At 40.3% G+C, this 13,130-nt stretch overlaps 1 protein-coding gene and 1 pseudogene across 1 annotated transcript; both read right to left on the bottom strand.

The window, feature by feature from the left end:
* Positions 1 to 679: 679 nt before the first annotated feature.
* On the bottom strand, positions 680 to 6,156 carry LOC120739016 (deoxynucleoside triphosphate triphosphohydrolase SAMHD1-like). Its single transcript, XM_040040627.1, has 4 exons — positions 3,774 to 6,156; positions 3,518 to 3,622; positions 1,255 to 1,383; positions 680 to 1,072 (listed from the first exon to the last, which is right to left on the bottom strand). The coding sequence occupies exons 1-4, from the start codon at positions 3,870 to 3,872 to the stop codon at positions 1,049 to 1,051; spliced, it is 357 nt and encodes a 118-aa protein (XP_039896561.1). The 5' UTR covers positions 3,873 to 6,156; the 3' UTR covers positions 680 to 1,048.
* On the bottom strand, positions 5,471 to 12,276 carry LOC120739017 (annotated as a pseudogene).
* Positions 12,277 to 13,130: the final 854 nt, after the last annotated feature.

The following is a 13,130-nucleotide window of genomic DNA, read 5'->3' on the forward strand; positions in this document are numbered from 1 at the left end:
CACCTGGATGACACCGAGACACTGATGGTTGTAGCAGTTTTTGATTTTCCATATAATATCAGCACCACACACTTTACTGATCCAGCACCTGGCATTCACTAGCTCTGGCCAAGAGCTTGTAAGTGCACACCAGCCACAAAACACAGGAATATTGAAATTTTACAACAAAAACATGTTACAAAACACATGTGGTCTGATATATGTTATAAAGATTCTTCTCAACTTTGTGACTGCAGTGCACCTGGTTTGCTCGTAAGTTGGAGCACAACCATCTAAAGTGTGCCAAAAGCTTTTGGGCTGTCCTGTGACACTGTGCAGCCTCTCTTCAACACAGTTCTTGTAATCTTTCATTTCCTACAAAGTTTACAAAGGTTTCTGGTGTCTCTAAACCTCAGCTGTGGCAAAAGGGCTAACGGCAAATGGACTTGATCTCTCTGAACAATAATAATTATTACCTAAACTCCACTCCTCCAAGAGCACCACTATGGACCACTGAAAAATCACATACAATGTAAATTGCTATAAATGTCTGTTAAGTCAGTTTCATAATGAGAGCTCGTGCTACCCGGCTCCATTAGGTTTTGCATTCTAGATGCTTTTTTCCAACACTAACCACCAGGGATGAGTAGCATAGTGAAATTTATGCGATTTTTAAGAATATAGTATCTTTATAATAGTTCCCTCTTATGTTCCAAAAGCCGTTACTGTAAAATAACACACAACAAAGAGAAAAGTAACTTTATTTTGAATGGACCAGAAACCAGCAGTAAACAAATCTAAAGAGGAAACAGCAGAAAGATTCTGTTATCCTTTGGTAAATTGTCATGTAGAGACCATGTCATGTTATATAATAATAATGATTTTTCAAATCATAGCAGTAGCCTTTATCCAAACCATTGAGCCAAGTTGAGCTATATAGTCTGATTATTGTGAAAATGTGTGATAAATAGTTTAATCATCAAACTACTTTAGTTTGTCGATTTACCTGTTTTTAAATCTCTGCAGTAACACAAAAAACCCTAATTTCTCAGTGTTTCCCATCTTCATTTCATGGAGTTGCTCTGTCTCGATCCTGTAGATATAAAAGGACACAGACAAGTTCATTAGTACAACCAAAAGGTCAAAAGTGTAATGCTAACTCGAGGCTCTGACAGGATATGCAGGTTTAACTGCAGCTTTCTTCTTTATGTTCTCATCACATTGCTTGTAACATGGTAATGCCTCCTACTGCCATCAAACAGAATAAAGTGTTACCTCAGTTAGAAAGTCATTTTCGTGACACCAGCTTTGAAAGCAGAACTTAGCATCTCTCAGACTCGCTGAGTTCTTACAGTAAACTCTGAGGATCTTCTCAGCAAAGCACACTGGGAGAAGCTTGGACACCTGACAACAAGGACAGTAACATAAAAGTTTAATCATCAAACTACTTTAGTTTGTCGATTTACCTGTTTTTAAATCTCTGCAGTAACACAAAAAACCTAATTTCTCAGTGTTTCCCCATCTTCATTTCATGGAGTTGCTCTGTCTCGATCCTGTAGATATAAAAGGACACAGAGGACACAGGGGAGGTTGCAGGAGTGCTCACAGACATATTCAATCTGTCCTTGGCCCACGCTGTGGTACCGGCCTGCTTCAAATCCACCTCCATCGTCCCGATACCCAAAAACTCCAACCCATCTTGCCTCAATGATTACCGCCCAGTAGCACTCACCCCCATCATCACTAAGTGCTTAGAGCGACTGGTCCTAGCACACTTCAAATCCTGTCTCCCTCCCACCCTGGACCCCCACCAATTCGCATACCGCCAGAACAGGAGCACAGAGGATGCAGTCTCCATCGCAATGCACTCTGTCCTCTCACACCTGGACAACAACAACACCTACGCCAGAATGCTGTTTATAGACTTCAGTTCAGCATTCAATACAATCCACCCCTCACAACTCATCAGGAAACTGACAGACCTGGGCATCAATTCCCTCATCTGCAAATGGTTACTGGACTTCCTAACCAACCGCCCCCAACATGTCTGGCTGGATAACCGCTGCTCATCTACAATCACGATGAACACCGGTGTACCACAAGGCTGTGTGATGAGCCCTTTCCTCTACTCCCTCTTCACCCACGACTGCAGACCTGCTGATGGTTCCAACACCATCATTAAGTTTGCAGATGACACCACGGTGATTGGCCTCATCAGTGACAACGATGAGGCCGCCTACAGGGAGGAGGTGGATCGTCTGGCTGAGTGGTGCGACAGAAACAACCTGCTGCTTAACACCGAGAAGACCAAGGAGCTCATCGTGGACTACAGGAGGAATGCTGACCCACATCCACCCATCCACATTAAGGGGACGGCTGTGGAGCGTGTGAGCAGCTTCAAGTTCCTGGGAGTCCACATCTCCGAGGATCTCACCTGGACGACCAACTGCTCCAAGCTGGTCAAGAAGGCTCACCAGCGCCTCTTCTTCTTGAGGACTCTGAGGAAGAACCACCTGTCCTCAGACATCCTGGTGAACTTCTATCGCTGCACCATCGAGAGCATCCTGACCAACTGTATAACAGTCTGGTACGGGAACTGCTCTGCCTCGGACCGGAAGGCGTTGCAGAGGGTCGTGAAAACTGCCCAGCGCATCGCCGGAGCACCACTTCCTGCCATAAAAGACATCTACAGGAAGCGGTGTCTGAAAAGGGCTGGGAAAATCATCAAAGACCCCAGTCACCCATCACATGGACTCTTCACCCTCCTGCCCTCTGGGAGGCGCTACAGGAGCCTCCGGACTAAGACCACCAGGTACCGGAACAGCTTCTTCCCCACAGCTGTCAGACTCCTGAACTCTGCCTCCTGACATCTGACCCACGTTAAACTCATGCACTGAACATACACACACCCACAATGGACAACTGTACCCTCAAACACAGAATAATAACATGGACTGAACCACCACTCACAACCACTAGCACTTCATATAGCCTCTGTAGAAACTATCTACACCCTCACTTATCTTAACTGCACTACTGTATAGCTCTGTGTAAATAATCATTCTGTACATTCAATAATCTTTAATCCTACAACTGTTTACAACTTTCATAGTTCCCATTTCTGTATAGCTGTATATCTCAGATTCTGTAAAGTTATTTATTTCATATTCTGTATAGTTTTTCATATTTATATCCTGTTCATATCCTGTACATAGCTTGTACTCACTACAGCCTGTACATACTTATAGTTATAGAATATTCACAACATACTTCATACCATGTACATTATAACATACCATAATAGACCCATTTCTGTAATATACTCACATATCTATATTATTGCTAATATATATTGTAATATATCTATATCACTAAAGCACTTCTGGATGGATGCAAACTGCATTTCGTTGCCCTGTGCATGTGCAATGACAATAAAGTTGAATTCTATTCTATTCTATTCTATTCTATAAAAGCTGTTTTACAGAGACATCTACAGAAAGAACACACAGCTCATGCAAAGATATGCAGTAGTTCTGACCTGTTCTCTGGAAATCTTGAATGCTTCAGTAGGGTTAGCCTTAGTGTAGAAATATGTTGTATTGATGGGGTCCTTGTTTTTCATCCCATAGTCCAAAGTGACAACCTACAAGAAGAGTGTGACAGACCAGCCTGTGTTGATGTTCTCATGTACATTATGACTCAGTGGAGGTTGGCAACACAATTTAGCTAAAAAAACAAAACAAAAGCCAAGATTTTAAGAATTAATTACTGAGTATAATTAGAATAAAACTCACTATAATTTCAAAGTTGTCTTTTGGAATGACTTTAACCAGTTCATTTTCCAAGCTGTCCTTCATCTTCTGACAGATGGAGGAGAGAACATGTGCTGTCATTGTGTTATCATTGTTTTGCTGATCTCTTTTTATGATCACTTTTCACTCTTACTTGTATTTCTTCTTGGTCTTCTTTCTTGAGCTGAGAAAGGGAGAGAAGAGTCACATCATCTCTCTCTTTTTTAGCGCACTCACACACAACAAATATTGTAATCAACTAGATGTTTTCCAGCAATAAAATAAAATGCAGGTTAAACTGAGCTAATAAGCTATTATGTAGGTGACTATGAATGACTCATTATGGATTTAAATGGTTTCAAATGGTATCAAAATCAGCTACGATGAATTCAGTTTAACTCTGTCTCAAATATTGAGAACATCAGGCAGTACAGTGGCGTGGTGATTAGCACTGTTCCCTCACACCAAGAAGGTCCTGAGTTCAACTTTGCATCTGGCCGGGACCTTTCTGTGTGGAGTTTAATGTTCTTTTGGAGGTTTTCTCCAGGTACTCCAGCTTCCTCCCACAGTCTAATGACATGTAAGTAGTGGGGTTAGGTTAAGTGGGGAATCTAAACTGCCCGCAGGTGGGTATGGTTGTCTGTCTCTCTGCATAAGCCCTGCGTCAGGCTGGCTCACTGCTTTTGGCTAGTTTTGCTTTTGGCAGGGGTCATTGTCACTACTGGAAGACTGATGCAATACATGGTCCCTACAGAGGCTGTCCAAATCCTCCAGAATGGCACATTAATACATGCCACTGCCAGATGTTCTTCTGTGTCTTCCAGTACAGTCTCAAGAGAATGGAGGAGAATCCAGGGCATTAACAGCAGTAACTCTAGGAGAGCAGGAAAGCGCCATAGAAGGTCCCGTCCAGAGCAGTATCTGCTCTTTTGCGCCAAGCATTTGCCATTAAATACCAGAAATGGCAAGTCTACCACTGGAACCCTGCACTTTTCACAGATGAGAGGTGAACACATAAGAAAGGGTCACATTGGACAGCTGTGAAAGGGTCTGGAGAAGCCATGGAAAATGTGATGCTGCCTGTAACATTGTTTAGCATGACCAGTTTGAGGGTTTATAAGTGATGGTCTAGGGAGGCATATCCATGGAGAGACACACAAACCTCTACAGGTTATGCAACAGATCTTGGGTTGCAGTCCCACGCTTACAGGCCCTATGCTTGTGCATTGGGTGCTGGATTCCTCCTGGTGCATGACAATATCAGTCCTGATGTGGCGGGAGTATGCATGCAGTTCCCGGAGGAATTTCCCAGAGGACAATTTCCATTTATTTTACGGCTAGATACTAGCCTGTACAGGCCTTTACACATCTACAGTAATTTCCTCCCTTTTTTCTAATGTAAATCTTACAGAAGCTTTTTAGTTCAAACTCTCAATGTACACCTGGTAGTCTGTTGGGATCGAGTTTGAATTATGTTCATACCATAAACGAACCTTCTCCAAAAGCCCCTTTTTATTAGTACCTAATTGGATCTACTCGCCACAGTTTTCAGGGTTTTCTATTAGGTCATAGTACCTTGTACCAGGTACTAAAATAGCGCCTGCTCAGTCAGGGTTCAAAGCGATCTGAGCAGGTACTAAAATGTGATGTGGTCAGACCTCATGCCACCAACTGACTGGTCAGTGGTGTCACTCAATGAGTCATGAGATCATCTGATGGGGCCACAGGGTCTTGGTGCAGTTGTTTTGGTCCACACCTGAGAGAAAACAATAAAAATAAGCTAGCAGATGCAGCAAAATGTGTCAAATCAACCACCATGTTAGCTGCTGCACCGTTATCGCCCCAGCTGTGGAGAGGTGGGGAAGAGAAGAGCAGTGATGAGAATAACAGCATTTTTCAGTAACTAGTAATCTAACTCATTACTATTTCTACTGTTACAATGCTGTTACCGTTACTAAAAAGAAAATGCTGCACGGACGCATTACTATTTGTAAACACACAGACAGTTGAAGCTGTCTACAGCTTACCGGGAGCTATGGGAGCGAAACAATTGCACAAGTGCTGCTGATTGGCTGAGAAAGAAAAGTAGTAAACCATGGTAACATGACCAATTTAAGATGACATAGCAACAAGATGTCATGTGAACCCAAGACAAGGCTCAGTGTCCATTTTTGTGTGTAAAGTGAGGTATTCAGACTATATACTAATTTTTAAATTGTATTGACAAGAACACGTAAAACCAGAGCCATGATAAAAAAATGTTCGCATTTTTCCTGAATGCTATTGTCAAATTTACATCTAAGGACAGCGCTAGCAAGCACTCTCTGCTTATGACCAAACAAATATAATATAAAATAAAAAACACCCCTTTCCTATTGGTGGAAAAATGTACATCTTATTTGATGCAGAACACCAGATTGTTCTGTAAATAGTTTGAAATGGCTATAAAAGAACGCCATGGCTGCAAATAGTTGCAAATAGCTATTTGCAATAACTGTTGTTTGTTTATAAATTTACAATTTATATTTACATTTCAAGTTATGATCTGTTAAACATGTTTGTGGTTGTTAGAGTAAAAATATAACCTTTTCTACTCAGAATTTTTTTTTTGTCTGATGTTTAGATCAATTATTAATGAGTAATTGTGTCAAAATGAAAAACTAACTGTAAATTCAGAAATATGAGGTTGTGCTGAAAAAAATGATACTAAACGATAACAAAGCAAAGATAATAGTTTTTAAAGGTGATATGCAGAAGTAAGTGGGGCCAAAAAAGCTGGGCAAGTTTTTGTCCCAGTCCCATCCCTGATTGCCACCCTTGGTTTCACCCATAAACTGGTAAGGTCTCGAGACATGATCCTCTGCAGAATCATCCTTGCTTCCTCCAGAGGAGAGGGAGTGAATTCATTTGAACAAGAACAAGGGTGGAGTATTCTTTCAATCATTTGATCTGCAGAGTAAACAGACATAAGTTAAGATAAAGTCAATTCAAGTAAACCAAAGAAAACATTCACAACTTCATCAGTAATGTCATATAAAGAAAGACACACAAAAAATTGATTAACATTAATAAACAAACAAGCAAGCAATAAAGCAAGCAAAGCATTAGGAACACTGCAGTATTAAAATAAATAAATTACAGTTTACTTATAAACTAGTAGAGAGTATTATCCGTCATACTGAAGAATCCACCTGACATCATGGCAAATCCTGTAATAGACACTCCAGTCAAACCGTTTTTTTTCTCCATGCTGTGCATCTCCAAAGCGTGAAAAAAACAACAACAACACAAATGCAGAAGTTGCAGTAAGTTGCAATAAACTGCAGTAACAGCAGAGTGAGATTTTTTTTTTCAATTTTAAACCAACATGAAATATCATTGGTAAGCATTTAAACAGACGTTAATTCATTTACATACATTTTTACATACATATTATATGTTTTGTTCACTACCGAATTCTTGAATTATATAAGATTATTGGCAATGCACGTCTGCATGTGTGTCCATTTCATGTTTTGGACAGGCAAGTTGCTCTTTTTTGTTTGTTTTTCTCTTCTGTTTTTTTTTCTCCATACAGGTGATCCAAGTGTTTTGTTTGTTTTTCTTTCTTTCTTCCCCCCTTCTCACAGTCTCTTCTCCCTCTGTTTTTCTTTCTCTCCTCTTTCTTTCATTCTTTCTCCCTGTCCTATCCCCAGTCATGTCTGTCCCGTTTGTAGCAACCGAAAATATAAAATAAAATAAATTCATAATATAATAAAGGCCAATCAAATGGACCAATATGGCAAGGCCATGATGATCCACTTGGTAAAATAAATCCGCTTGGCATCTTTCTGGCCTTAAGACAACAATTCCTGATGGCTAACGATCCAACGGGACAAACACAAAAAAATATATTAAATTACTTAGTTGACAGAACAACAACTCTATCTATCTATCTATCTATCTATTCTGCACTGAAAACACTTAAAATCAATGAGATAGTAGAATTATTTTCAAAGTAAGGACAAATCACTTGAACAGACATGTTGATATAGACATTTAGTATTTTTTTAAAAGGAAATATGTAGAGCATGTTTTCCACTACCTGTCAGCTTTGTGTAGGCTTCATGTCCAGTTTTAGCTTTGGAGAGACAGAACGTTGTCCCTCCTGAACCTTTAGTCAGGATGTACTGATCTGCTTTCAAGAGGGCGTCTTTGATCCTGGATATAAAAAGACCCAGTATATGACTTTATGGGAACTCTGTAGACGACATAAAAGTTGTCTTACAATAGAAATTACACAGTTGGTACTTACATAATTTCTACACTCTTGGTTACTCTGTGCTGGTAGGCTCTTCTGTGGAGAGAGTTCCTTGTGTGGAACATGTCATACAGGTTTGCCACTTCCTGTTGAGACCATCGCCTATAGTTTAGTTACAGCCAATCAGATAATGAATTACTCATTAAAAACTGATAAAAAGCAGGGATCCACACCTTGTCTCTAGAGCAAATGTGCTTCCTCCCATTCACATCACCACACCCTGGCAAACATGATGAAGCGTTGATGGTCAAAGTTGTTCCGGATGCCCAGGTTGTGGCAGTCCCTGAGATAGGAGAGAGGACATGCATCAATTTAATTACATTTATTATGGTAAACCCTCCAAAACACCTTAAGACTTGCTGTAGATAGAAATACTGAGTTTGTCATCAACACAAGTCCCACCTGGCAAAGTAGTCGAATTTGTCCACATCAATCCCATTTTGCTTGTTTGACACAATTTCGTAGAGGAAAGGATTTATTCTCATCTCGACCCTTCATACGGCCACTGTGGAGACGACACCAGAATTGACCTTCATGACAGAGACAATAACAAATGGTTCATATATTCAGACAGTAACTGGCCAGTACCTCAGCGTCATCAATCTTATAGGTTTAATCATCTCCTTGATAAATGTCAGGTCCAGGGTGGGAGTATCAGTCCCATAACGCTCCATCTCTTGTGCCAGACTATTCGCCACCACCAGATGATCAACATCTCTAAAGAGGCATCCTCATGCTGCAAGAGATACATTATTATTGTTTTATATAAGAACATTATTCAAATGGTTGAAAGTTTAAAATGATCAGATACAACATACAGAATCAAATTTGAGCACATGACCATCTCTTAAACCCTTTATAACCGGTCGGAGCGGGCACGCTCCGTTTGCGTAACTATTTTAAATCACGGTAGCACTTCAACCAATAGAGCTAGCGCAATAATTTTTTTTTGCATATGAAACTGGGAGGAGTTGTACTTACATCTTATGCCATCAGCTTGTCCTAGGTCAGGTTTCCTTCCACATATAGCTTTGCAAAAACGGCATAAAAAGCGCTTGCAGCAACAAAACATAATATTCCAGAAACTCGCTTTGCCGATCCGATCAGCTGTTCATAACACTTCCTACGTCCATCATCGTGATCGCATGTCCGCCATGTCCTGCCCGAACCGGAACTGACGTCATTTTGCGGAAATGTAGTGTTTTTTTACCATCAAGGCCTCATGAGCTTATACTGGTGTTTTTAAAAGTTATGTTTGACTTTATGACTTTCTGTGTCGTTTCTGGGATGCTTAGGACTAGGGATGGGTATCGTTTAGGTTTTATCCGATACCGGTGCCAAATCGGTACTTTTGAAACGGTGCCGGTGCTTAAACGGTGCTCGAACCGGTGCTTAAAGAATGGAGAACACAAACTTTGTCCAAAAACCTCTCATGTTCAGCTGGTTTTTTTGTAAAAAGATAACAATGTGTGCCTTTTCTGCAGCTATGGGGCATATATGGTATCACTCTTGGCTGGAAGCAGTGCTTAAGCAATGGAAAAAACACAAACTTTGTCCAAAAACCTCTCATGTTTAACTGTTTTCCACTTTTTCTTTGGTCATTTTAGCCTTTTTAGCCAGGGTGAAGGGAGTATCTGCCATCAAACAAGAAGACAGCAGCATGTAGCTATGATGATGTTTGCTAGTTCACCTTACATGCATTAATGTAATAACGTGGTTAGCCTACTCACGCAGAGAAGAACGGCTGCTGCTGCTGCCATCATCATCCTCATCATTTCTGCTACACTGGCAGGGCTAGGGGCCAGGACTCTATTCTTCGGGTTTTTGGGGGATGTTGCTCCGGGTCCGATAACTGGCAACCCACCCGACGTGCACAGTGTGAGGTCTCGCAGCAAGCTATCAAATACGGCGCATTTCTCGGCTTTTAAAAAAAACGCTATGCGTCGCCAGCTGTTTAATCGGATTCTTGGTGTTACCTCCTTTGACAGTATCACAGTATCAGCTTAAAGCACTTGTTGCTGCTGAGTTTGCATCTTTTGCTATGAAGTACAGCCAGACTTTTGACCGCTTCGCCTTGGACATTTTTAATCTGTAGCTCTGCTCTAACAGAACGTACGTACCTGGCCCCGCCTACTATTCTCGGAAACGTAAAATGATTGGCTAGAATCTAAAGTGTATCACAGCTCAGGAAAAAAAAGCACCGAAATGTGCGCTGCTTTTCGGTCTGGTTACTACCGTTTATGTCAGAACCGGTGCCATCATGGCACCGGACACCGGTACCCATCCCTACTTAGGACTCATATTGCACTGCTGGAAATAGTTTATTTTGATGCATATGCTGCATTTTTGCAAATTTGCAGTATAATATTTATTTTCGTTTTTCCTGCAGTGTATAGAAATTGGTGTGAAGACACTCAAAATAAATTTCCTGTGGTGGGAAACTAGTTTGTGCAACTTTTTTGTATTTACAGTTTTGAGGGATAAGCCTCTTAAATTTCTCTAACTAGAAATATATGTTAAAAAAACAAAAACGATTTAATTTTTTTTGTAGTTTATTGCACTTTTTTTGCAATTTATACAATTACTATGCACTTAACGCATGCATATTTTAAAGTTTAGGCTGTAATGGTTGTATTGATGTATAGCAACTTGAAATGCTCCAAAAATGGCTCTACAACATGTAAAAATCTATGGTAGGTCTTAAAGGGTTAATAGAGGTAATTAGTGTCTGTATTCCAGTTTTAACCAGAGGTTCTCAACTTTTATGAGTTTGACATGATGAGCGTGGACATAACAGTGGTATGGCTTCTTCTAGCAGAAAATCATGTTTGTTTGTTTGTGCTGATAATTGTTAACACTGTGTTGTTTCTATCATTTAGTGCCATGTGTACTTTATTTCCTCAAGATGGCATCTGACAGTGTTTTCCAATATGATTTGTGTGGGGGCCATTATGTCGCGTCTCAAAGTAGAATTTTTTTTTTTTCTTACCTTCCAGTCTTTATGTTCTGGGTCTGCTTCGGGGTTGAACATTCCATCAAAAAGATGGGAAAAAGGTCCATGTCCTTCATGGAGAAACAAATGTAAAAATAATAATAATTAATGCCTCCTGTTATACTTCACACACACACTGACCATTTGCCTTTTTCATTTTAAGAGGCATGTTTTATTTTACACTGGCTAGTATTATAAACTTGATGCTATTAGAGTGAAAGACGTGCAGCACTTACCCAGGTCATGACAGAGACCTGCAATTTCCACACAAAGGACGTCTCGTTCACTGATGTCGAGTTCTGGCTGTTTCAGCTTCAGAGTTTTTGCAAGTTCTCCTGCTAAGTGCCCCACCCTGTATCACCAAAACACACACACACACACACATACACACACACACACACACACACACTTCATCATGCAGCACTGAAAGAAAAGCATTACTAGTGTATCTGACTGTAAACAAGTGGACATACCCTATTGAGTGTTCAAAGCGGTTGTGCGATGCTCCTGGAAAAACGAAATAACCGCCCCCAAGCTGCTTGATGTTTCGTAGTCTCTGAAACTGAGGTGTGTCTATGATCTTGACAAGTAGTGGATGTAACTCGATGTGGCCATGGATGGGATCATTAAACACCTGTGTGAAGAGAAATGAACCAAAAATAGACAAACTTGGAGGGTTTTGAGGGCTTGGTCTCAGATTTTCGTTCAGCACTCACCTCTTGGTGAGTAAACACTGTCTCATGCTAGGTCAAATTTTCTGTCACCTTGCCTTTGACCAAGGCACTGGCAGCTGGCCAGCCTACTGACATTATGTCTAAGGTGAGTTAAATATAAAGATTTGATTTCCCTAAAAAGATCATCAAATGATATCTTACATAGACAAATCTGATACACATATAATGAATTCACATTTTTATGAAGTGCTAATCACAACAGTAAGTTAGACCACACACCAAAGACCATATTATAGAAGATACTTTCATGTTACATCACCTTGTTTAAATCTTTGATGTTCAAGTGCTTCTCCATAGTGCTGTAAATGTTTAAATGACCAAAGATTACAGTTTTGCACATCATGCATTCTGGATATAAAAGGAAGCAGTCAATGAATGTAATTGTAATTTTTCAATACTGGTCAAGTGTGAGAACTTACCAGTTCTTCATTGAAACTGACACTTCAGTTTCTCATTGTTCTCTGAATTAAAGCACAGAACAAATAAACAACTTTTAAGTTAAAAAATAAATCATAGAATCTATTTATAAACAACAAACATTTTCTAATCTTCTGACTCATCAAAGCAGCTGCCTTTAACAGATATAACAGTTGTGTTTATGCCCTTCTTTCTACATCAGAAGCCAAATATTCTTCAGAAATGTCTTCCTAACTGTTGCATAAATGTGTGGCTCTTCTGGGTTTCTTTGCTTCCACTCTTCCGTCCGCCATTCCAAACCAGCTTGATGTGGTTTAAGTCTGGAGACTGTGCTGGCCACTCCATGTTGTCAAGCTTGCCTTCTTGTTCTTTTTTCCTAAGATAGATCTGTAATAGCCTGGACTCGTGTTTTGGGTCATTATCTTGCTGTAGGATGAACCCCTGACCAACTAGGTGCATACCAGAGGCCACTGCAGAATGCTATGGTAGCCATTTTGGTTCAGGATGCCTCTCACTCTGTAAAAGTCACCTGTATCCAACAAAAACCCAAACCATGGTTCCTCCTTAATGTTTGACATTTGATGCCACAAAGTAAGGAACCAACGTTTTGCCTAATCAACAGTGAGCAAAAATCCTGCATGATGAACCAAAGATTTCACATTTTGATTCATTAGTCCATAACACCTTCCATTATTCAGCAGTCCATTGGTGGCATTTCATGGCCCAGGCAAACCTTTTTTCATGTTTTGATGTCTAAGTAGACTTTTTTGCATTGATCTGTTTTTGTATTGATATAGACTAACCATGACAGACTAACCGCTCACAAAATTATTTTAGCGTTTTTAGTGGCTCCATAATGTTCTTGCAATCTCCTCGGAATCACCTCAGACCCAGATCGTGTGAAACACTTCCTGTAA

Source organism: Simochromis diagramma, unplaced genomic scaffold, assembly GCF_900408965.1.
Source record: "Simochromis diagramma unplaced genomic scaffold, fSimDia1.1 OVJJ01000042.1, whole genome shotgun sequence".
NCBI lineage: Eukaryota > Metazoa > Chordata > Actinopteri > Cichliformes > Cichlidae > Simochromis > Simochromis diagramma.